General features: G+C 42.5%; 1 protein-coding gene across 2 annotated transcripts; it reads right to left on the minus strand.

The window, feature by feature from the left end:
• Positions 1-541: 541 nt before the first annotated feature.
• On the minus strand, positions 542-17,242 carry ercc6 (excision repair cross-complementation group 6). Of its 2 annotated transcripts, none has more exons than XM_054799455.1 (22): positions 17,163-17,242; positions 16,399-16,580; positions 16,075-16,303; positions 15,785-15,905; positions 15,590-15,704; positions 13,576-14,287; positions 11,304-11,435; positions 10,234-10,392; positions 9,337-9,472; positions 8,995-9,165; positions 8,708-8,884; positions 7,677-7,793; positions 6,456-6,551; positions 5,462-5,680; positions 5,092-5,202; positions 4,278-4,397; positions 4,028-4,122; positions 3,733-3,878; positions 3,176-3,658; positions 2,939-3,107; positions 2,778-2,856; positions 542-1,928 (listed from the first exon to the last, which is right to left on the minus strand). In XM_054799455.1, exons 2-22 carry the CDS (start codon positions 16,568-16,570, stop codon positions 1,470-1,472), a joined length of 4,218 nt encoding a protein of 1,405 aa, XP_054655430.1. In that variant the 5' UTR covers positions 16,571-16,580; positions 17,163-17,242; the 3' UTR covers positions 542-1,469. The 2 variants fall into 2 exon arrangements, with proteins under 2 accessions (XP_054655430.1, XP_054655431.1); XM_054799456.1 differs by lacking the exon at positions 17,163-17,242 and adding an exon at positions 16,933-17,154.
• Positions 17,243-24,673: the final 7,431 nt, after the last annotated feature.

Below are 24,673 nucleotides of genomic sequence, written 5' to 3' on the forward strand. Positions count from 1 at the left end.
GAGGTGCGAGCACCAAAAAAAAATGAGGCTGCAGAAATTTCCAAGAGGAGAGCGGGATTGGAGCAAACCACATAAAGTGCACAAAATCCCTTCTAATGGCGCGTAATTGGTTCTGTAATATCATTACAGGCGGATAATGGCCAGTTACACGGCCCCGCGCTATTAAAGCCTTTCCCTGGCGTGCAGCGTTTATGTTATTAAAGGGGGAATATAATGATATTTTAGTTATTAAATGCGCGTAATTAATTTATGCACCGCTGAAAATAAACTTGGTGTTATGACCTGCATGGCGAGGTGCGTGCAGAAAATTGAAATCAAATAACGGGGTTGATAACTTTATCCCAATATTTGCTCCAGACGACTACTGGAGGAGGCCTCAAGTGGATCTCATCTCCTTTTCACGCGCCTTTCTTTTCTTGCATTTCATTACGCCAAAAACCTTCAGGAACACCCCAGTGGAGGTCTGGGAGTCTAAATGATATGAAAAGGTGCACAAAAATAGAAACACACTATAGGAATGTATTGCATACACTGTTATAAAAACAAACAATAAACAACTCGTTCAAATGGCACATTTAATTTGTATTTCTATTTCCTACATTATGACACGTGACACATTAGAAAATGAGGTAATGACTGAGACAGGAGTACAGTGTGTGGAAATCCAAGATAAATATCTACAAAATCAAGGGCCCAAGTGTTTCTTCAACATTTTTAATGTTCTTCTCCTAGGTGGATTATTAATTTATTTGAAGTCATATACCTACAATTTTAGTACAAATTTGACTTAAGACAAGCAAACTGGTCAACAGAAAGTGCTGCTAACAAAAAAATATTTTTTTGGTCAAAAATAAGCAAATTTTACCATGATTTGAGATATTAATCTTGCATAGAGTTCCACTTTGAGGAGCATGAATGAAGCAGTTGAGTCCGTTTTGTCTTTACAGTAAATTCAAGTACGACCAGATACAAATAAAAACTTGTGAATAAATTACACACATTGCCAGTGGAGTGTATGACATCTTGTGCAATTATTTGTCATGTTACAGTAATGTAGATTTCATACAAAACAAGAATGAACTGGATGATTTTGAGGTGCGTCGAGAGTTGGTCGAAACTACTACTGACAAGTACAGTGGAACCTCAAACTAGGTCAAAATATTCCCTTAAAATGGCATAAAAACCTTTATTGTGTGTGATGTCAGAGGTGTTTTGCTTCTTTGGCTTTTATGCGAGGCCACCACAGGAGGACACCAGGGAGAGCATAAAGACAGAGAGGACTGATGACCATGGAACCAGAAATATGGTCACAGTTTCATTGTACAGTGGTAAACTTGCACTAAACGTTGCATAAAGATGTAACTTTGGAATGGTGACAGTTTGTCTCTGGAGCAGATTATTTCTTACTACTATGCGAGGTGGACCCGTGCTGTGTGGCAGGCCTTCGAGGTTCCACTGTATTTGTGAACTTAGCGGAAGTTCTCCTTGAGCCTCCAGATGCCCGCTTGTCCAGACGACCTGTGAAAGTCACATACTCTCCTGAGCAGTTCTCTGAAGACGGGCGCCTGATTCTCCCTCAGTCGGGGTTTGAAGTACTCCAGCACTTCCTGCGTGCTGGCCTCCCCGTCCACGTGCGCCTGGAAGGCCACAAAGTTGCGGAGGTCCGCCAGGAGCTCGTCGTGCTCAGTAAGTGGAGGTGGAGGGGAGCGTGAGCGCTCGGCACCGTCCTCCTGGTCCTCCTCCTCTTCTTCTCCTCCTCCTCTGTGGCTCACAGAGGGAAGGCTGAGGTGGTTGCGGCTTTTCATTTTGTCCAGCAGGGTGGATGAGGAAAGAGGGGCAGAGCTCGAGTCAGTTTCAGCCATCTCCCCGCTGAAATGAGCCCCTGAACCAGGCTTTTTTGACTTTGTCTTTGTTATAATGGCAGCATCCTAAACAAAAAGAAGTATGGTAGCTGATCAGTCCGGGAGGTGGGGTACACCCTGGACTGGTTGCCAGTCAATTGCAGGGCACATATAGACAAACATTCATGCTCACATTCACACCTATGGACAATCTAGAGCTTTTCTAGAACCAAACAGCCACATTCGTACCATGTGATACAGTTCAGTTTGACACGCTTGGCTTGCATTTCCACAGCGTGTGGGGGCCAGTCTCATGACTAAATATTATAAATCTGAAAAGGAGGGTCTTATATTCGGTATCTGGAGATTTATAAATGCAAATCAGCAGGTGGCGCCAAATTACTGCAGAGCTTTTCTTCCTGTCACACACACCAGTGACCTATGCAGCCGCAACAAATATTGCAATCTACCAGGTTTTATTTCATTGAAAACATGATTTTAAAAAAATAAAAAATACATTTTGTCTCACTAAATTGTATTTTCCCCAAAAACAGGGAAAAAGAGTAGTTGGGATGTCTTATATTCAGGGTTGTATTATATTTGGGTCAAAATGCTCAAGTGTTTCTTAGCTTCAACACTTAAGTGACAATTCTGTCCATAATCTGCCAACAGAACAAGTGAAATGTTGTTCTGTTGGCAGATTCCACTTTCTTATTCTAAGTAAAGCTTAGATTTTAGTATGCAGTAGAGCCCCACTGTTTGCAAGGGTTACAGTATATTATGGGACAAGCAAATGGCAAAAAAACACAAACCACCCATAAAAATGTCTAGTTTTTAAAAACCCTGTTGTCATGTAGAGTCAAAACAAGAGTTTGCAGTACAATGACGCACTTTTGTCTTTGCACTACAGAATTACCTTGACAAAAACACATTTACCTTGCATTTGTTGGAAGTGGACATAGTCTGGACAGATGGTCCAACCAGGAGAGAATTCTTCTTTTGTCCAAAGCGTTTCCTGGAGAGAGCAGAGGTGGTACAACCTGAGGAAGTATGTCATAAACAAGAGGCTACAAACACAACATGATGTGGGTCAGTACCGTGCGGGTGGTGGAGGGTGTCGACTGAGGGTCAGTCTGCACTGCTGACGTGAGACTTTGAGGGCCTTCAGGGCATCTCTAGCCACCCTGTTGGCCTCCGCCTCTACCAGAACGTAGTCTGGATTGGAGGACTCGATAATGGAGTCGTGCTGCATGACGCTGTGGATTCCTGGAAAGATAGGAGCAATAATAAGCATCCGCACAGAACGTTTGTGAAAATAAAAGCACAGTACTTACCAGATTTCTTGAAGAGCGTTGCCAAAACATAATCATCTGACTTCTTCTGGTCGCCAGGCTGCTCGGCAGTCTCCACTTTCGTGTATCCTCGCTTCTTCACCAAGTGAGAGATGCGCTGGCCCTCAAAGCGAGCGTCCTTGTTGCGTTTATGCTTCTTACTTTTATGTCTTTCCACAGTGTTGGAGTCACAGTGCTTCCTCTTCTTCCTGTGCTTCTGGCTGCAGTTTGCGTCGTTAAAATTCTCTTGGCTTAAGTTATTTTGCTTACTGGCTGATATATGGGAGTGCGCATCCACGCCATTGTGGTTGTTTACTATGTCCATGTTACCATTTAATTGGCCCTGAGATAATGTTCTACTTGGAGACGTCGGAATGTTCATTGAGGAATGTCTGTTTGCACACAATTCATTCTGGTCCACCTTGGAGGGTTTGTTGCGCTGCGTCCTGTCTAGTTTTTTAGGTGCCTTAACATCGGAACCAGTACCTGCAGTCACAACCCAAACACAATGTAAACAATTCTTACTAGAGATGAAGCCCTTCAAGAAAACAAGCGCATACCTGCAAATATAGCACTAGTCTCTGTGCCCTTTGTCCCATCTGGGTCAGCTAGAGTGAATAGCTCATATATATCATTGGACTTAAAGAACCGCCGTTGTTTGGGGTCCTTCAGAACACGATTAGTCAGAAACTGTTTAAAAATCTGCCTGAATTCAAAAGAGAAAAACTGTTAGTAGTCAGAAACTGTTTAAAAATCTGCCTGAATTCAAAAGAGAAAAACTGTTAGACTCAGGCCGTTTTCTCAGAGCAGGCCCAAATCCCCAAACTTCACAAAAACACAATGGCAGTGACTGACCTGTGGTAGATTTTCTCCTCAATAGTCCCTGCAGTGAGGAGCCTGTAGATGGTCACTTGCTGTTTCTGACCAATCCTCCAAGCCCGCTCCCTTGCCTGTCAACAATCCAAGCAAATATCTTGGTAACACACCTGCATGCCTGAAACGTAGTTATATGTAGTCCCAAATAACTAACATGAGCTTCACTCTAACCCCAACCTCAACTTTACAAATGTGTGTGTGTGTGTGTGTGTGTGTGTGTGGGTTGAACCTGTGTGTCAGTGCTGGGGTTCCAGTCAGGGTCATAGATGATGACCCTGTTGGCTCCTGTCAGGTTGACTCCCAGACCTCCCACTTTAGTGGTCAACAAGAAGATAAAAATAGATGTGTCCTGCGCAGAAAAGAAAAGACAGATTTTACTCTTCAAAATGGATTAACAGCTTGGTCTATTACCAAGATTATTATGGAACGCTCAGCGATCATACTAAAAGCTGTTCCTAATATTATACTGTATATTGTATAATAATATACGGATAATACTTTATTTTGTTAATTGTATACCAGAAGGGAATTAATAGCAGTGCAGTAGTACAACACTGCAAACTCCAATGATCTACATTGCTCAATCTGTCAATCAAAAACTGAGCTTGGTTATGTAAAGGCAGAATTTGAATACAGCTCTGAATGGAATTAGATTGTGAAGATGTACCTAATAGTGTGAACATTATCATGTCTGCTCTTATTCCCTCCCAGAAATAGTATGAAACCAAGTTCCCACTAATTGTAAAGCTTAAAATAATGATACATTTTACCATTACGATTTGCAGAGACCGTCATATTTAATAATAAAGCAAATTGACGGTGGAGGTTGGTTATGATAAATGGTAATAAAACATTGTTCTGCTTAGCGATGTATCTGGAGTTGAGCAGCAAAGAGATAATAAGGAGGATCCAGATGAACAACAGCTTGCCATCAATTAGTGTCTCCACCTCAGGGTGAGCACGGATCTTCGCAAGCCTTTTGTCCCTCAGGAGGGGATTTTCATGGGAAACACTCAGAGCCATTAGGGATGACTAATCCGTACCTCGTTGTAGCGCGCAATGAGGGGCTGTCGGGAAGCTATGGAAGTCGTGCCGTCCATTTTCATGTACTTGTAGCTGTTCTGCCTCACAAACACCTCCAAGATGTCCAACATCTGCAAGGGAAAAGTGAGAAATGAGGCTGGAGAAACAGAAAAGAAGGGGAGGGGTTTTGGATTATCACTAACAGGATTAAGGCAGATTAATACTATATGGACAGGGATACCGACAGGGAGGGTCTCAGATTTCCTCTGAGTTGTAATCTCATTGCTATCGACTATGTCGACAGACGCCTCACCTTCTCCCTCTATCATTCTACAAGCACAAGCATTGCTAGTGGAGGCCAATGTTATGACATCCTGGCTGCAAAAATACCTGTCGAGACTGCGTGAAGAGCAGGACTCTCTGACCCTGCTTGAACCAAAGACGCAGCAGTGACTCCACCACGATTAGCTTGCCCGAGCGTTTCCAGTAGCCAAAGTGCTCCTCTTCTGTCAGCGACTCCTCCGGGATCCCCCTCAACAGCCGGGGCCCTCCAGAGAAAAGATCTGGGTGGTTGCAGATCTTACGCAGCGCTATCAAGCCTGAGAAAACCTGAGCAGGGCACAAAAACACCAAACACAGGGATTTGTTTTCTAATTTGCATTATATTAATTAGTTGTATTACATTTTATCTATGTCTGCACTGTGGGTCATGTAATGCATAGCTGTAGAATTAACAATAAAGCTCCTTGATTCTTGAGATGGAAGACAACCAATTAAAAAGCACTGAGTAAAGTAACATCCACTGTCTTCACAACACTGTACCTTTAAACAGATAAAACACATCCAGGAATAAGCTGCATAACTTATTTACGCACAATTAGGGCCATGTTTTTTGATGAAGGCACAGTGGTCACTGCATTAGTAATGGTGGTTAATGGACTCAGAGTGACCACTGAATGTATATATACACAGTATGTGTGTGTGTGTGTGTGTGTGTGTGTGCGTGCGTGCGTGCGCGCGCAATCTGCTGTGGTCACCCTGGCTCTCCAACCACGTCCATTTGGTTAGTGGTGATAAATGGTGCAGACTCTCTCCAGGGTCTGGCTAATGTGAGAACAGCATCTGTACCACCTCCACATCTTAAAGACTACTAAAAGTAAGCCTAACCAAAATTTATGTTACACAACAAATAATGTGCGTACATACGCATAAATATCTGTGATGGATTAATTCAAATTCTTTTGTTAAGGAGGTAAAATAATGAATAAGGCTTGTTTTGTTCCTGGAAGTCGACTGCTTGACCGCAAGATGTGCCCTCCTTGTCCTTTTGATGCAGCGTGCTACATAACAAGGTGCATAAAAACTGTTGAGCCATTCTGCTCACCTGCATGTCCCCGTTCAGTATCTGGTAGACTTCTTTAGAGTCCAAGAAGCTCTGGTAAACTTGCCGCTGCTCTTGTGTCAACCTGCAAAATAGGACCTGCACATACACGGGATAGTGTGTGAGTAGTGAACATCCTCTTTAAAGCCCCTTGATGAAATGGGGCGTGCAAGCAGAGAAATTACAAGAGGAAGAAGTGTGTTTTGGAGGCACTGGTGTCCCCGGGGAGGGACTTAATGAGCTGAAGTGAACTGAGGAGTCAAGCAGCATCAGACTCAAGGACAGACCAGAGACCAGCCCACCTTAATGAATACTTGCTCCTTTTACTTTAGCAGGACTTTATTAGCCGGCTTCACTTGAAAAGGCCATGCAAAGTTATGGAATAATCCTTGAAATCCCCTCCAATCTGATAAACATCCCACTCAACATAGGAACAAGAGACCATTTAATACTCAAACCCAGTTTCCAACAAGTTTGGTTGGGTACTTCATTTTTTGCGCTTCAATTGTCAAATGTTGGAAAGGGTATCAAAATAACTGATGTTTCACTTTTTAGCATCTTTCCTTTGTGTACAAATTGCAGTGGTGTGGTAGTGGGCATTGCTGATATGTCAAAGTATTCTGTGCAAATGAGGAGATCATATGACCAAATACAGTGGAATGTCTGAGGGTACACTGGACACCAAACTCAAGATTTTGGGGATCAAAAAATTTCCATAATCTTCCCATAAATATCATCATAAAACCTGAGTAGCATTTTAATATCTCTAACTGTCAAATAAACAGATATTAACCACTATTATTTAAAAAAAAATGTAAGAACAGTACAACACTCTCAGTCTTGCTTTTAAAGATGAAGGATAAAGGCAAGAGTGATGCTCATTGAACTGAGGTCTCGTGAGACATGGATGGTGATGCAGAACAATCAAAGGTTTTGTGTTACTTTAGCGGCATTTTTCTCAAGCAAATTTTTGGTTGAATTCCAAATTGGATTACCTTAAGGGCATTACTATCTATTACTATTTCTTCTGTGCACATTTACACACATCTGTGTACCATGTCACATTGCGTGTTAAAATAAGTAACAGTTGTGTTGGTACACAGTCATGTTAGTCAAGCTATTTCCATCAGTGCAAATGCAGGCCTGATCATGTTTACCTTTCCAATCTGTACTATTATGAACAGAGTTGTTTTGGTGTGAAATGTCTCACAATATGAGGAATACCTGTTCGTTTTTGTCAGGTAAGGCGAGGTTGGTCTTGACGTCGGCCTTCATTCTACGAAGGAGATAAGGATTGATGGTGTCTCTCAGCACACATGCACACTTGAACGCTGTCTGGACCTGAAGATGAACAAGTGATTTGATTACTTCTATGCTTAAGTATGAACAGACTGCAGCAAAGAGCGGGTCATCCCGTCAACTCCAGCACCTGTCAGTGAGGATGTTTCCTGGGGCATGATTGTCATTTTTATGCCCCGATTCCACTACTTCATCACCACCTCTGAGCAGTATGAGCCATTTACCACTGAGCAGAGTGCTGTCCGTCCCGGGGGACACAACTGGAGACCCACCCCACGCCACTAAAACGAGACTTCTTCACCTTATGCTGAGGGCCGGTTAGCTTTTTAAACATTAACTCACTGGGGGTCCACAGGGAGATCAAAGAAACCCCCGGCAGAGCTAGAGGGGACAATAATACGGCGAGGATTTAGGGCTCAAGTGTAGGCGAGGTGAGAGAGAGCGGCAGATGATTCAGAGTGGATTCACATGGGGGTGTAAACGCGTGCTTCATTAATGGATCCCATAGCCCCACCCCTCCCATATGTTTTTATGTACTTTTAGTTATACATACAAAGAAACACAAGCTCTGTGAATTTCAAGAAGAGGATAAGGCAGCTGGGCGTAGCTTTTGTCTGACCATTTAATAACATTAATAATTAGTAAAGGTTTTTATTATAGACAGCGGAAGAAGCTTCGATAGCCATCTTAAATAATTAAATCCATTCAGTCAGTGGGTTATTAACGATTGGACACTAATGACGGGCTAGCTCTGCACTGGCTTTCCACTTTTGCCTCTCCTCTCACGCACGCACGCACACACCGGACAAACTCAAGTTCCTTTGCATGGATCCACAATGCATGATGCATGACATGCTTTGGAAAATGGGAGGATGACTGGATAATTTTAGGTTAAAGACAACAAAGACACTGAAGGACAAACTGTACAAAAAGTCCAACCGTGCGTGGAGCAGTACCTGGACAGGTGAGGCATTGCTGTATCCTCCCATGGTGATGGGCACAGAGAACTGCTCCATGAAGACGGGCAAAGTGCCCAGTTTTCCAGGGAAGACAAAGTCAAACAGAGACCACAGCTCCTTCAAATTGTTCTGCATGGGAGAGCCAGAGAGGATGAACCTGTGAGGAGTACGAAACTGGAGAGAGCAACAAAAAAAGGAAACATCAATCACAGTGAAGTAATCTGACGGCCAGATATATTAGAAATCAAATCCTTCCAAACACATGTAATTGTTTTAAACAACACCTGTTTGCAGGCTGTGGTGACTCCAGCATTTGGATTTCTGATCTTGTGGCCCTCATCAAGGATGACATAGTGCCAATCATAGCGTTGCAGGGTGTCCTGCAAGTTCCTCACTGCTGAATATGAGGTTATCAGGATACCATGACAAGATGCTATCTCAGGAATCAGCTTTTCCTGCAACAAATAAAACTCCTTAAAGTGTTTTAAAAAAATATCTCCTCCTATGTGGTTTCAAGCCTTAATGGTGCATGTATTAGCCTCTAGTGCCCCACGGAGGAAAAAAGACTCAATCGAAAACTTAACAGCTCTCTTTCGAAACATAAATAAAACCACAAACACACACACCTTGTTGCTGGTGAAGGAGCCGGTCTCATGAAGGACAGCAACTCTGAAAGGAGGCCACCACGTGTGGAACTCCTTCACCCACTGGTGCATGACTGTAGCAGGACACGCGATGACAGTTGGACCCAGACCAACATACCTACAAGCAAATATAGTGTGAAGAGGTGCATCAACAAGGGGGTTAAGAGCTTTATTACTATGGAAATTGGAAAATATCAGCAAATTTGGCAAATTAAAGTAATAATTCCTAAACAAAATTACACAAAATAAAGGCAAATCCCAGGGAGAAGAAAAACAGCTTATGTGAGGCACATAGGGTAAGGGTGGATGAACAATTACAATAGGGACCCAGAATGCTTCCTTCAATGATCACTTTACAAATTTACTTCAGTGACAACCTACAAACACACCTACGCGCGCAAACGCACACACACAGAAAAGCCATACACACTAATGGCCTCGTATGAACCTCAGCTCAGTGGAAGCTATTGATATTGGACCATAATTGAGTTTGCAAGCAATCAATTTGTGGACTTCTACAGACAGAATATTGACCGTCAGGGAAGCTCCGCCTACCAAATGCACAATTTGCGCAGTAAAACCAGATTATCACCACCCCTGCACCAGGTTTTATACATTTGATTTATGATGCCGGCGCCTGCTGCGTAGCCATTTCATGACTCCAAGATTCCTCTTAAGTGTTCATGAAAAGACACTCAAACGGTGTCAGTGTATTCTCTGATGTCTGCAGGAGCAAAGTCAAGAGTCCGATAATTGAAACACGTTAAATAATTCAGACGAGCACACTCAAGCAGAAATCCTCCTAATCAAATATTCATACTATACAGACACTGAGTCTCTGGCCAAGCTTTGTGTACATGTTTTTTTTTGTGCATGCACCTGTAGTTGGATCCTCTGGTCCTCAGCTTGCTGTAGCTGAGTCCAGCCAGGAAGCTGATGACCTGAATGGTTTTACCCAAACCCATCTCATCTCCCAGGATGCCGCCTGCTTGCTGACAATGGAGCTCCCACATCCACCGCACTCCAGTCTGTTGGTACCTGACCAGAAAATAAAATCGAGTCAAAACTCTCACCACATCTGCCCTTTTGGTCATAATACCCCTGATATTTTTCAATGAAAAAGCACAAAATATATGGTTATGATGGGAGTCAATTAGAACAAATTGGTCTCGAGGGCAAAGAGTGTAGGTGTATATGCAAATTATTGCCAAAAGAGAGGACCATAAACTTTTTAAAAGTAATAAATTAAATAACTGGCTGCGTTTCATACAATTAGCTTAAAAACTGCTTCAAATAATTTGTTCGTGTTAAGTTACAATTTACCAGTAGATGCTGAAAAGGTTCAAATTTGTTCATAAAGACTTGTGAGGTTGCCTATGAACAGTGATGACTATGGATGCTCCCATCAGGGTTTTGTGCTGCCGATTCCAATCACTCATGAGTGAAATCGGCCAATACCGATCACATAGATTAAGTATAAATTTTTTAATTCATTTATGAGTGCTATAGGCCCAAGGTGCCATTCATATAAGAGAGAAAAACTAGGACAATTCCAAGGTGACTGCCAGGAGGCCCAAAAAATGGGTAATTAAAAAATGTATGCAAAATTGATATCACTCTGACAAACGGCTGCTATGTTCCACGCGGCAGACATGTTTGTTTGCAGTGTGGCACGCCTGCGCATCATGAAGGAAAGTGGACAGGGGACGATCTCTTGCATGCATGCTGAAATAGTACGAGCCAGAGGTGATCAGCTTTTGTGATTGGTGTGGAAAGGCATTTATCGGCATATGCCGATCACATGCTTTTTCACAGAAATCAGCCGATAATGAACGGTGGCCGATCGATAGGAGCATCCCTAGTGATGACAGGAAGTAGCTCACCGTAAGAAAACCAAACATATGGACAAAAATCCTCCTAGAAGGTTACTTATTCACATTGCAACTTACTTGAAAAGTTTCTTCCAGAGAAAGCCAGGCACTTTGAAGCCTTCATCAAACTCTGCATCACTGTCGTCTGTCAGCTCCTCGCCTCTTTCCCTCCTCTCCTCTCTTTCTCTGAGACGCTGTCGCTTCCACCTCCTGGTGGGAAGAAGTACAAACGAATGAATGCGTGATACAAACGCAAACACAGTACTTAACTAGTAAGTAGTCTGAAAGCGTTAATGATGTCATTATATTGTGCAGATGCTGAGACAGATGCTTTTAAGAGGTAATGAATGGATGGGTGTTGGTTTAAAACTACTCTAAAAAAGGCAACTGTTTTGAGGGGTCCCTTAAGATTTGGGCGCTCCGGAGCAAAAAAGGTAAATGTAAAAGGAGAAGAGGTGTAATAGTGCCGCAGCAAAAGGCAATGGCAGAGTCGTCACGCAGCAAATGAAGATTGATATAGACAATTAGTAGTGTGAGTTCCCCAGAAAGGTGTGAGGTGGAGAGGATAAGAATCCATCTTCATTTGGGCCTAGTCCTGTCACCCTGCCACAAAACTGGTCCTTTAGCTGGGCCTGAGAGACCATGCTCTCTAATTAAGTCAAGACTAAGCATTGGTTCAGTTAATTACACTTTTCTGCCCCCTCTGCACCACCACCATCTTAATGCCTCCACCCCAACTACAAACTGCTCTAATAACACCATTCCTTGCACAGGCCGGCCTCACGCAGCCATGCTGCGTCTGCGTTGCTGAAATGACATTCAGTCATTGTAGTGCTGAAAAAAAAAAGGACACATGCCAACACAATTTATTTGGCAGCTATAAATATAAAATCTCATTAGGGCTGCTCTTCCCCTAATTTGAGCATGAGAGTGAGCGCACGTATAAAACCATGTGCAGCAGGATAATTAGGCCAGAGTGAAAGCGTGGAGAGAGAAAGGCGGAGTAAAAAAAAAAAGGGAGTGAATTTGCTTAGTCAAGAAGCAGCTGCCAATCTCATCTGGGATTAACTCTCCTCTGGCACCATGCAGCCAACAGAAAGCAACTAACTAATGGACAATAACAATAACACATTTGCACTGTGCCATTGCAAAACTGAAAAAAGCTCAATCTCATCATCTGCCCACTTTCTTCAAGAGGAAGACTTGCTGCTTAAAACTTTGTTGTACAGAACTACACTGGACCGTCTCGGACCTTGCTCAAAACTATCATACCTGTAGTATATGATGAAAAAAAAAATCTGTCCCAAAGTCAAACTGTTAGGTCAAGCATAAAGCAGCAGTTTTCAAAGTTTCATGTATGGCGCTTTTTAACCTTAACTATCACACAAGACACAAGTGTACAAAAAAAGCTAACCATTGAATAAAAATCTTAAAAACAATACAGTAATCCCTCGTTTGTTTAAAATTGATTCCAGACCCCACCGTGATTAGTGAATTTCCGCAAAGTAGAATATTTTCATAGCAAGAGCATAAAAAACCTTTACTATCGTTTTAACGTTTACTATCTTCTAAATAATTATTAGAATCCTCTAGACATGAAAAAAACAGCCATATAGTCACCTTTATACTCATATTACCCAATGTAGTAGATATGACCTGAGAAAATGAACTATTTAAGACATAAATAAAACTTGTGTGTTGCAATAAATGTGTGCAGGATGTGTAGACAAAAAGTGATGTCGGAGGTTCAGAGGTTATTTTTAGCTGGATAATTCAAACCTGCAATAAAAGTTTGTTGTTCTGGTGATCACGACTGGCGCTTGTATGGTTCGCCTGCTGACCAGTGTAAAATACTGCATATTGAATGCGTCTATATGTGCCTTATATGGGGCAAGGGACGACTGTATATCGTTAATATATAACAGGCAAGGTTAGATTACTGCATGTGCCAGTAATATCAAGCCTAACCGCAGCTGACTTTATAGTGTATCACTTTAGCCATATTGTACTGCGCAGCCAGGACAGAGAGGCGTGTACTACTATGTAGTGATAACTTCCTATTTTGGCTGTATGGCCATCATCAGATTTTCGCTGCTTCCTTGCTGCTCTTACAAAACAAACCAAAAAAAAAAACGCCTAAAAGTTCAATTGTGATGTTAATATTTTGAATGCTCGCTATGCTGAAGTCCCTCTCAACTATGCTGGGGTTTTTTTTACAAGATGGGCGGCCTCCGATGTTTCCTACAATTTTCAGGTTATTCCAACTTAGAGGTTCCACTGTACTATGAAGTGTTGCCATGTTGTTAAATTAGATTTGAACTGATGACAAATGTAAGGTATAATCAGGTACCTTATTCGCTGTCTGTAATATTCAACATCCCCATCATCCTTGAATTTCTTCTCTTTCCTCCTGACATCCTCAACTTCATCTGAGCTCTCAGGGGAGTACTCTTCCTCGCTCTGTTGTTTCTTGCTCCCCCTCCTGCCCTTTGCATCATTTTTCCTCTTGTATGGTTTCAATTCATACTCGTCATCGTCATCATCGTTCCCGTAGCCCTCCTCCATGGCGTCTCTCTCCTCTTGGTCAGGATCAAATCCTTCATCGCTCGGCAGGTACTCTGACCCCTCGCTGTCAACCTCTTCACCTTCAATTTGAGGCTTCCTCTTCGGCTTGGGTGCTTGTGGCTCAGACTTGGGTCTTGCCTTGGGATGAGCCTTCAGAGCGGTTATCTGGAGCTTTCGCATGCGCTTACGCATTTTCTTATCCTTTGGAGAGGAAGCGGTTCTTCTGGTTTCGTCCCTATTAGGACAAAGTCCAGACCTCTTCTTCTTCTTCAAGAGAGGGGTTCTCTTCCTCTCGGTCGCCAGCTTGGCCTGGTCGGCTAAGTACTGATCAAAGGCAGAGTTCTCAGCCAGCATCAGTTTCCGAGGCTCCTTCTTGACCTCCTCCTTCTGTGGGATTCGTGTACCAAAAGGCGTCATGTGACCTGTCCGGATAAGTTCCTCCCACTCTGTCTCCTGAGATGGCATGAGCATGCTGCCCAGTGTTGACGGGCCAGGCTCTAGAACGACACACACACACATACTGACAAGTATTAGCACTTGACAAATAATCTGTGGGGTCTGCTATTTTTTTATGTTGCATTCGATGAAATGTAGTTTGACTGCAGTAATTTGCAACATCCACAAAGAACACAACCCGTTTAGCATGGAAATAAATGCATTGATGCCATACCATGTCTTCTCTGTCTGAAGGTGTTCTGTAAAATATCATTTGAAATTGATCTCGGCTACGAAAAAAATCGTCTTACATTTTGTTGTCAGCATGGCTGTCAGTCAAACCATTTATTTCCAAACAGAGCAAATACGAGCATACAGAGGTCATCAGCCATGTTTTTTGTTTTCATTTGACCTTGTGGGTTCAGGGTAGGATATTTCCGACTTCCCAGCAGTCTCAAATCCAGCATAGGTACGTTATACTGCAATATGTCTAGACTATTGTATAGCAGATGACTAATATGCATGGCTGTAAACAAGTTTAAACAATTTTATGCAACATTTGTTTTGCAGAGGGGCCAATAAAAAAGGTTCTTCTTCCTGAAAAACTGTAAAATCAACCCTAAGGTACAGTCGTCCCTCGTTTATCGCAGTTAATTGGTTCCACACCCGACCACAATAAGTCGATTTCCGCGAAGTAGGATTCAGTATTAATAAAAGGAATATTTTCATAGTTTATTTTCATAGTTAAGAGCATAAAAAACATGTTTAGGACTTTCAAAATATGGGTTTTAACATTATTAGAGCCCTGTAGCCATGAAATTACACCCCATTAGTCACTTTTACCCTCCTATTATTGTTTAATCAAATTGTTTTATCAAATTGCGCAGGCTACAGGATCACTTCAGGGACATGAAAGACAGCCGCTGCAAGCATAAATGGCTACCGAGCTGACTAGTTAGCCTCTCCAATTTACTTTTTTTAAACTTAAGAAAGTGTTTCAAATGGAGTAGACAAAGAAGCTAAAAAATTACCACTTCCACACGGAATGAGAGGAGAACCTTTTTTCCACTCAGTCTCAGCCAAGGCATGTCCGTCTCAGCCATGGCTATGTCGGCTGGGCTCTGCTGGCTCAGTAGCCAGTCTCCATGCAGTGTGAAAGGTAATGTAATCTAACGTCATGTCTCATAACATTACTGATGCCTAGTGACCAGGATACTAGGTCATAGTCAACCATGGACCAGCAATCACTTATTAATTACTTTTTGAAAACCTGCGATATCGTGAGGGAGCGAAATTCGAGCCGCGATATAGCCAGGGACGACTGTACACCAAAATATCAAAAACATGAACCCCAAAAGTCTCACCTGTCTCTTCTGCATCCGCTGCCAAAACCTCATCTTCAAAATTTTGGGTGGCCTCTACTCCTAAAATAGCCTGAAGTCGCTTCTGTTTGGCTCGGACCTTCTTGAGCTGCTTCTCCTGAATCAACAAAAGGCCAGTTCAACATTGCAGTCAGTCACCATCAACTTAATGACAAACTATCGTTGACAGGAGCTTACCTTATTTTCTTTTTGCCTTTTGACCGACTCAATCTTCCTACTGATGTCTTTACTTGCTGAAGCGTACGGAGATAGCTGCTCAATGATTTTATTGATGTGTTTCAGGGATACGGAAACAGACCTGAAAGTAAGAAAACCTCACTGTATCATACTGAAAGGCGTTTGTAATGTTACCTTATATACAGTAGCTAGTTGAGGAGCAATGTATCCAAAATTGATCACTGTACTACGATTACAGTGAATGTGCATAATATGCCAAATGAATGCTACTTCAAAAATCTTTTTGTTACCTGACATCATCCAGCACTGACTCGTATTCCTTCTCTGCCTCAGCTTTGGCGGCAGCTTGATTGGCCTCATGGATGGCCTCGTCCACCTGCTGCAGGACACCTTGCTCGAGGACATCCTGATCATAGATGGCCACACCAAGACCCTGCAGCTCATCGGCCCCCGAACTGGCAGAAGCTGCTTGGATGCGCTGGCGGTCGATATGCAGCAGTGCTCCAGACCTTTTACCACCTGGATTCAACAGTGGAAGAGAACACACTCAGATACGAGTGTCCAGGACAGTTGATTTACTTAAGATGCAAAGTATTTATGAGTGTATTTCCCACCGCCGTTTCCCCCCTCTGCATCGTTAACATCTGGGCAGGCAGAAGCAGCTTCAGAGCCCTGAGAACAAACCGCTGATCCTCCATTCTCTTCTGAGGCTCCCCTGGTGAGAGCAATGCTGGCCGGCCTAGAGTAGGTGAAAGAGGCCTGGTCCTCCGAACCATCTACTGGCATGGTGATGTGGCTGCAACCAGAAAGGGACATCAATGTGTCAAACATACTATTATGGTCATAAGCAACTCACTTTCTGTGAGTGAGTGCAGCAAGTGATATTGCTAGTTCTGCTACATGACGCTTAAGACAATAGCAAGCTAAAGGAAGCTTTTTATCTTTCAAACGCCCTTTTTATACTGTATATTGTAATCGCACAGGTGGAGAGAAGAAAACACGTAATTTCAATGCTCTGTGTCTGTCTTTGATACACGGTGAACTGACAAGACCCTTGAATCTTGAAGAATATCAGCAAGGCATCTGACGTTTAAATAGCATGGAAGTATACAATAATTCTGGGTTATTTAAGGTGTGAGTAAACGTACGTTTCTCGAAGCGAAACAGGCTATAAACTTGAGACTGCTACAGCGATGTAATATGTAGTTCATTGTTAAATGGCTATGCTAGGCTACTAAGCTAACAGCTAACAACACATTGGTTGTCCAGGCGAGCAGCTCGAACTAAAAACGATAGACAAACGATATTATTCCGCACAACAGACAATAAAATTATCTGACTGACATACAGTGAATTATACGTGGCAGCATCTACTTACAAAACCCGCAGTTACACAACACCATTGCCGAGTCGAGATGTGCGAGTATTGAACGAGCCGTTCAAATCTCTGGAGTTTTTAATTTACTTCTTTTTTTTTACCGTATAGGGACTCACGGGTATTCGATCACTTATCTCGTTCACCGACTCGCCTTTGCTACTCGCTACATAAAAAACAAAACCATGTAGTGATTATAAATAAATCCTGGACAATTCCGGTGAGGGTAGGAACTTTGGAACGTATGTGCGCGTTTATGGGTGACTCTAGTATATCGAGTATCCGATTCACCACAGTGAATGATTCCTAAAACCTCGACTCAGTAGAAGGAATTGAGTTTCCCATCAGACTGCTTTGTCAAAGAAACTTCCGGTGCCAGAGAGCGTTGCTTGAACGAGTAACTTTTGAGACAGCGCCCTCTGTGGGATTCATAGCTGCAGCATTAATTTTGACCTGCAGATGGCGACATTTACCACTTTCTATTTAAGTTACCAGTAAGCCTGCAGGACGTTCTCTATGCATCCTGCTGAGAAAAAAATAATTAATTAAAAATGACTGGTTGCAGTGGACTCCTCCAGCTGCCTAGAGGACGCCAAAATTCGGTAACACGTGGTAGCCGGTGGTGATGGTCGTAATCTTCAGCCATTTGCAATCAGCCCATTTGTCTTTAATAATTGTCTAGGATGAAAGAAATATGCTCATACATTTTTTGCAGCATTTTTTTAAATTGATTTTTCATCCATCATCTTTTGTACTTTTTGGATGAGAGGAACACCATGTTTTTTAATAAAGCAAACTATTTACTATGCTACAAATTATATTCTGCCACACACACACATGCACATTAGTTATGTTTGTTGTCAGCTAATGCGATTTGACAAAGTTGAGCTATTAACGTTAGCTATTATTGAAAGTATAGCCTATTGTAACAACAGCATGCCTGAAAATTGTTGGTCTTTTCACTGGGACTGCTTTTGTGTGTGTGTACACGCAACGTACAAAGTATGTAAATATCAGGCAGCCGTGAGTGATCAGTCGTCTTATTCGGGCCAAACGACAATATTTTTGGCCTTCTTTCTTAGGTTTGGAGCTGTTGCAAAATCCCATTTTTCAGGCCTCTTCAACTGCACTTTTCTGCTCCCTGAGGTGGGGGATACCTCCCACAGCAGAACCCAAAATGGCTGAAAACGCTCCTTTTCTGAGGAGTCGATTTTCTGTATTTTTTTCAGCTCCGCTGCTGTTGCAAATTCTAATTTTTTCATGTCGCTTCAACTGCACTTTTCTGGCCCGGGAGGTGGGAGAGACCTACCTCAACCTCATTGTGGGTCCTGGCAGGACACAAAAATGTCAGAAAACACCACTTTTCCCAGGGGTTGTTTTCCTGCATTTTTTTCAGATCAGTGCTATTTTTCATGTCACTTCATCTGTGCATTTCTGGTCCGGGAGGTGGACGAAATCTACCACACCCTTATCGGGGGTCCCAGCAAGACCTAAAAATGACAGAAAACGCCACATTTTCTGCATTTTTTTCAGGTCCCTTCAATTACACTTTTGTGGTCTGGGAGGTGGGGAAAACCTCCCACACCCTCATTGGGGGTCCTGGCAGGAACCAAAAATGGCAGAAAACATTTTTTAGGTCTTTTAGGATATCTTTTAGGATATTTAGAGCTACAGGAGCCGCCACGAGGCAGCCCCAAACCGTGGACCGCCCCGCATGGGAACCCCACATGCCGACACCTCAACCCCACCTAGATTGAGCAGGAAGGGACCGAGGACACACGACCGAGGGGCCGCCCACCGTAGCCCACAACTGGGCACCATGGGCCACAGGTCACACCCCAGGCCACGCCTAGCCCACCAGGACACCCAGGCCAGCCTGCCCAATCCCCCAGAAAAGGCCTCCTCAGCACCCCTCAACACAAGAGTCCCCGCCAGCGGCAGTGCCCACAGCAAGAGGTCTGGGCACCACGCAAAACAGAGCAGGGCTGTGCCCAAAAAGGACGCACGTTGAGGTTGTTTCAATGACAGTTTTCTCGCCCAGGAGGGGAAACATCCCACACCCTCATCGGAAAATGCCAACAGTTTTCGAGGGGTCAGTTTTTTCAGCTCACCTGTCACAAAATCCAATTTTTCCAGGTCTCTTCAATGACACTTTTTTAGTCCAGGAGGTAGGGCAAACCTCCCACACCCTCATCTGAAAAAAAAACCCTTCTCGGAAAAACACCACTTTTTCGAGGGTTCGATTTATGGCTTCTTTTTTTTCAGGTTCAGATCTGTCACATAATTTCACTTTTTCACGTCTCTTCAACAACACTTTTTTGGTCCAGGAGGTGGGGGAACCCTCCCACACCCTCATTTGAAGTCCCAGCAGGACCCCAAAATACACAACTTATCCAAGGGGCCGATTTCCAGCAGAGAGTGTAAATAGGAATGAAAAGGACATGTCAGGTTGTTTAAAAAAGGGTATCTTTTAAAAAGACAACACTTCATTGTTGATATAAATGTGACCGGTGCCAGTTACGTGTGTGCCGCCGACTTTATTTTCAGTCACTTGCAATAATAAACAGTATGCTTAATTAAAATATCTTCCTGTCTTTGCAAAGCAAAACAAGTCTCCCTAAGAAGGTTAACTTATCCAAACTTGGGTTGGAAAAGGTAGGATGATGTAACAAGCATCTTCACGAAGCCTATTACTGAGACACAGGACATACTAAAAGAAAAACCTTCTGTAAAAAAATGTCGAATCAGAAAACCATCAACGTGCAGTGCTGTGTCTAGTAGAGAGGCAATGTTTTCTTTTTAGGTCGTTGTTTTTCCAAAGCCACCCACACAGTAGTCAGAATAGGTCAAAATAAACCTCTGATGAATCACCCGTGTTGTGAAGAAACAGATCCACACGTTGTTGTGACTGTAAGGTAGTGTAACAGCGGTGATGGAGCAGGGAATGTAAACGCACCGTCTCCCTTTGTCCTTCATTTTTGTATGTAAATTCAGCAGATATGTTGTACACTTTCTTCCTTCTCATGTTATCAGTGTTTCCAGATATGGTTTACATTATAAACACAGAAGAGTAGAAGGAGAGTGTTACGTCTTGAGCATGTTCAGGTACAGTATCTCCAGAGTAAAGTCAAGAGCTTGCTTCTGGACTGTTCAGTGTTTTCCCAGAGCAATTTTTTTTCTTGGAACAATGCTCCACTTTATGGTCTTCTTGAAATGTGAACCTTTTTCCCCAGCCTGGAATAAAAGATCTATTATGAGCACTCCAAGTTCTCAGTCATGACTGTGTCAGTAGCTGCAGAATGATATGATGGATTTCTGCTTATAATGTTATAATGTCTCTTTAATTTCTCTGTTATCAGTCGCAGATCACTGTAGATATGCTTTGCAGAACTTTTTTTTCACTCTGTCATGTCGGACATGCCATGGCTGACTCCATGACTTCAAGCAGTGTAAAGGCAATGTAATGTAAGGTAAAGTTTGTGTCATTACTGCCGCCTAGTGACCAGAATAGTACTTTTATTTCAATGTTTTGACACCAAAACATTATTAACAAACTTATTTCTGAAAAAAACGCGATATAGCGAGGCACCGATAGCCGAACTGCGATATTGCGAGGTCCGACTCTATAGAGAGATACTTTATTGCTTACAGGTGTTTTAGGGGGTTTCATGCATGTTTCTTTTTTTGTGAGAAGTACAGAATTTCTAATAATTTATCCTACTCTTGTCCCAAATATGGTAAAAAATAATAACTCTTATTACTGTGTGTTCATGTTTGATACAGCTCATGTAGTGACGTTGCAGTAACGATGTGTCTTGTGAGTGAACATATTATAAGCAAGCGAATATCAAAAAAGCAACTAGCTTCTATCTAAATGTAATAATGCAACTGGAACATCTTATACTGTACTTAGTCTGATACTGAGGGAAGGTTCCTTGATGGACCACACAAAGCTGACAGGAGTTACTGAATTACTGAAGTGTCCATCTTCATTTGGTGTGTGAACAAGAGAGACTGTAATGAATCCTGCCTGTGTCTCCAGCTCATGTTAGGGGGATTGTAGATTTATATGCCATAGCAGGGTAGAGTGCAACTCCCAGAGGGTGCATGGTGTGTGTTAACGCTGCCGTGTTGCGCTATTCTCTCTATGCTGACAGTAGAATAACACATGGAACAAGATTTAAAGACTTAACCCTAACAGGTTTACGTTCACAGTGCTCGCTGGGTTTGCTTCTCAGAGAAATGGTTCCAAAATACACTGAATGTTTATGTCCACTGAGGGCGATGTGAGGTAAGGCAACACATGTCTTGGTATTTTTGGTAATTAATCAGCGTGGTGGTTCTTAATCTGTTGTATGATACATATAGTTGTGGTGCTTTAAGTCCATATGGCCTTCATCAGCAGCCTGGAAAACGACCAATGCCGTCAGGACTTTTTTCTTCCATTCTTAAGACCCTCTGCGTTGACTTGTTTGGATGTCATGCCACATTGTGAATCTATTTTACTAGGGTGACTTGACTCAGTTATGACCCCGTGAACTTCATCTGCCAGGTACATTTTACGACTTTTTTTAAAGACATCTTCTTTTTAACTCCTTTTGTTTTTTGTGGCGTGTATCCCCACTTGTAAATGTGCATCTAATTATGTGTAAGGTAGCTCTGCTACTTTGTGTTGTCAAACGCTGAAGGACGTTTCACTTCCCTCACACTTGTTTTCACTAGCAAGAAGGGATGATTTCCCAAGTGATTTTTTTGGAAAACTTCTTTTTGACCATCGACTTTCCTTTCCGCAAACTCGAGCTATTTCCTGGAAGAGTGTTGGCTGTGATGCGTTACAATGAATTGCCTTTTTTGCTGTAATGCGGTAATGTAAGGCATTACAGTGTATTTTAACCTTGTGATGAACATGTCCACTTTTTGAGATGTATAAAAAGCATCCAACAGGGAATTTAAAGTCATCCCCAATTCCACTTTCTCAGTCAGCACAGATTACTCCAATTAACTATGACTCGGGTTTCTGTTTAGGTTCGGCCTTCCTTCACTGTCTGACTGTTGAAGTCCAGTTATTAGCTAAAGGCTATCAGTATATTCAAGTTGGAATTAATTAGCGTCTTTGAGTACCTAGAAAAGCTGTATATACATGTGATGTATTATTATGGTTAGTAGCAGTAAGATAAATGTGTTTCTGGTACATTCCTTTATTTGTGGCGGCCCACCACAGGTAAATCAGGACCACCTCTTGTTGTCTGTACAGTAAATGGCATCGTAATTCTGCTTCTTAACACACCTCATACACAGCCGGTGCCTCATCTATAGGACTGCGTGTGGAAATCTGACAAAAAGTCTGCGTACGCCACAAACCCAAAATGTGCGAACGGACAAAAATATTCAGACCTAAAAAAAGGGACGCACGCACACATTCGCGCAATTTGTGGTTCACAGGTTCCACCTTGAGGAGAAGTGTGCGTGCGCAACTTCCACCTCAAGTTACGCCCTTTCCACGCCTCCACTTCACCATGGAAGGTCAATGCAAAGTGATGCATGAATGTGGCGTCCATATTTGAAGAGCCTTGATTGCACTGGAATCACGACAGGTGGGAAGACGACAAGGATGAAGAAGTGAAAATGTAGGTGGAAATACTGGAAAAAGTATCATATTTGGAAGACACAGGGGTGACATAACAAAACGCTGCCTTCTTTGTGAATGGAGCAGAGCACGAAGGACGCATTAGCTCCGTGTCTTGTAAACTTAATCCCTATAATTATTTAATTAACAACCTGATGTTTGTTATAATGAATTTTAATAGAACACATAATATTATCATGATTATATAATGAAATGATGAAGTATTCAAGCACCGCGTCGTGTTTTTCATCTATTTTTTAGTCCGGACACTAATGGTAATGGTGTTTATGATAAATGACAAATGATATCCATCAGTGTCAATCAACACTGTCCACAAATGGTTGAAGCCAATGACGGTGTGATGTTTTCATGCAATGATGGATAAATCTTTACTGGCTTCCATTGCATGTTTCTAACGTATAATTCCACTTCACCACTGAAAATGTCCGTCGCCTTTTTTGCCATGTCTCCAAAAAGTGCAGAGTCCAACTACAAAGGTGACGCAGTGGTGCGGACATTCTCACGACAAGTTGTGTTTTTGGAATTTTCGTCCCTGTTTTGTGCGTATGTAAGCTTTATAAATAAGGCCCCTGGTCTGCTCGAGGATAAGAAGATGTAGCAGGAGGGATCCAAGTTGCCAACTTATTGACTTTGTCGCTACATTTAGCAAGTATTCAAACCCCCGTAGATTGTCTTTTTCTAAAAAGCGATTAGCAGCAAATGTAGTGACTTTTTCTGGTCGTAGTGGAAAGTTTTGCAGAGTCTAACATGAAAGCACGTATGGCAGCTCCTGCTGTGCCTGCTTCCCCCCCCATCTAAAAGCACTCATGGGCGGCTCTGTCTTGCTTGTGACATACAAACAAAGAAAAAAAGCAACAGAAGTAAGTTAATTAGTATTTCTAAACACATTTGTTTCGGTTTTCATGCCCACATTTTGTCTCTTCCACAGCAAATAAGCAATGACATCATCTCTTCTCCCCTGCAAATATAAGTGAAAGTGCTGTTAACATTAATGGTCTTTCCTCAGTTTTATTTTCTTAATTCCTCTCTTATTGTCTGTCAAACAAAATGAGTAACATATTTGAGTGAAGGACAGACAGGCCGATCGATAGACGGACAGATAGAAAGTGAACTATCATTTATGAAGGCTTTAAGGTCTGAATTAGAAGAAGCACAAGACAAATGATGTTTTCTTCAGCGGCAGACAGTGAAGGTGAATAAGTCAACATGTTACAGCTCAATCACGACAACATCAATGTACTGTACACTGGGGCCGCATTGTACGTTACATGTGAAGCCAGCTAATGTCCCTCGTGTGTTCTGCTGTGTCAGTTAATAAATGTCTTTCTGAGAGTCTGATAGTGATTACAGGGATGGCCTGACCTTTCATCACAAGTGGTTTAATGCAGTGGTTCTCAACTGGTTTGGCTGCGGGACACACCATCACTCTTCATGACAAGCGGCTACCATACAAATGCGAATACAAGAGATGCACGATATCTTTTCTTCAAACCGATACATTTTTCTTCTCAAGACCGATATGATACAGATAACCGATAATGTTTTTTGTTTCTAGTTATTAAAACTGTAGTTTGTGCACACCTGGAGGTAGGAAGGATTCGGATTTGACCAACTGTACCTGTTGATTTATCCTAATCAAATGTCATGACATTACTACTACCACATCACTACTATCAGGAGAACCACAGTAAAGAGCGGAGAGATCCACCTGCAGTGGGTCAGCAAAGTGCACTATATTCGGACACATGCTCTGAGCAGCTGGTGTGCTGCTACGGAGGTCAGGAGAGCCGGACTGTAGAGCGGGAGGAGCTACCTAGCGTGACCCAGCAAGGGGCACTGTATTCAGGGACATGCTCCGAGCAGCCGG

The sequence above is a fragment of the Dunckerocampus dactyliophorus genome, chromosome 14 (genome assembly GCF_027744805.1).
Source record: "Dunckerocampus dactyliophorus isolate RoL2022-P2 chromosome 14, RoL_Ddac_1.1, whole genome shotgun sequence".
Taxonomy (NCBI): domain Eukaryota; kingdom Metazoa; phylum Chordata; class Actinopteri; order Syngnathiformes; family Syngnathidae; genus Dunckerocampus; species Dunckerocampus dactyliophorus.

Excerpts from the sequence above, each read along its gene's own strand:
- ercc6 (XM_054799455.1), bottom strand. The coding sequence starts at position 16,570 with ATGCCAGTAGATGGTTCGGAGGACCAGGCCTCTTTCACCTACTCTAGG. Across the intron at positions 15,705-15,784 it reads AAAGGCAAAAAGAAAATAAG|GAGAAGCAGCTCAAGAAGGT; the intron begins GTAAGCTCCTGT and ends TTGTTGATTCAG. Across the intron at positions 3,659-3,732 it reads GACTAGTGCTATATTTGCAG|GTACTGGTTCCGATGTTAAG; the intron begins GTATGCGCTTGT and ends TTGTGACTGCAG.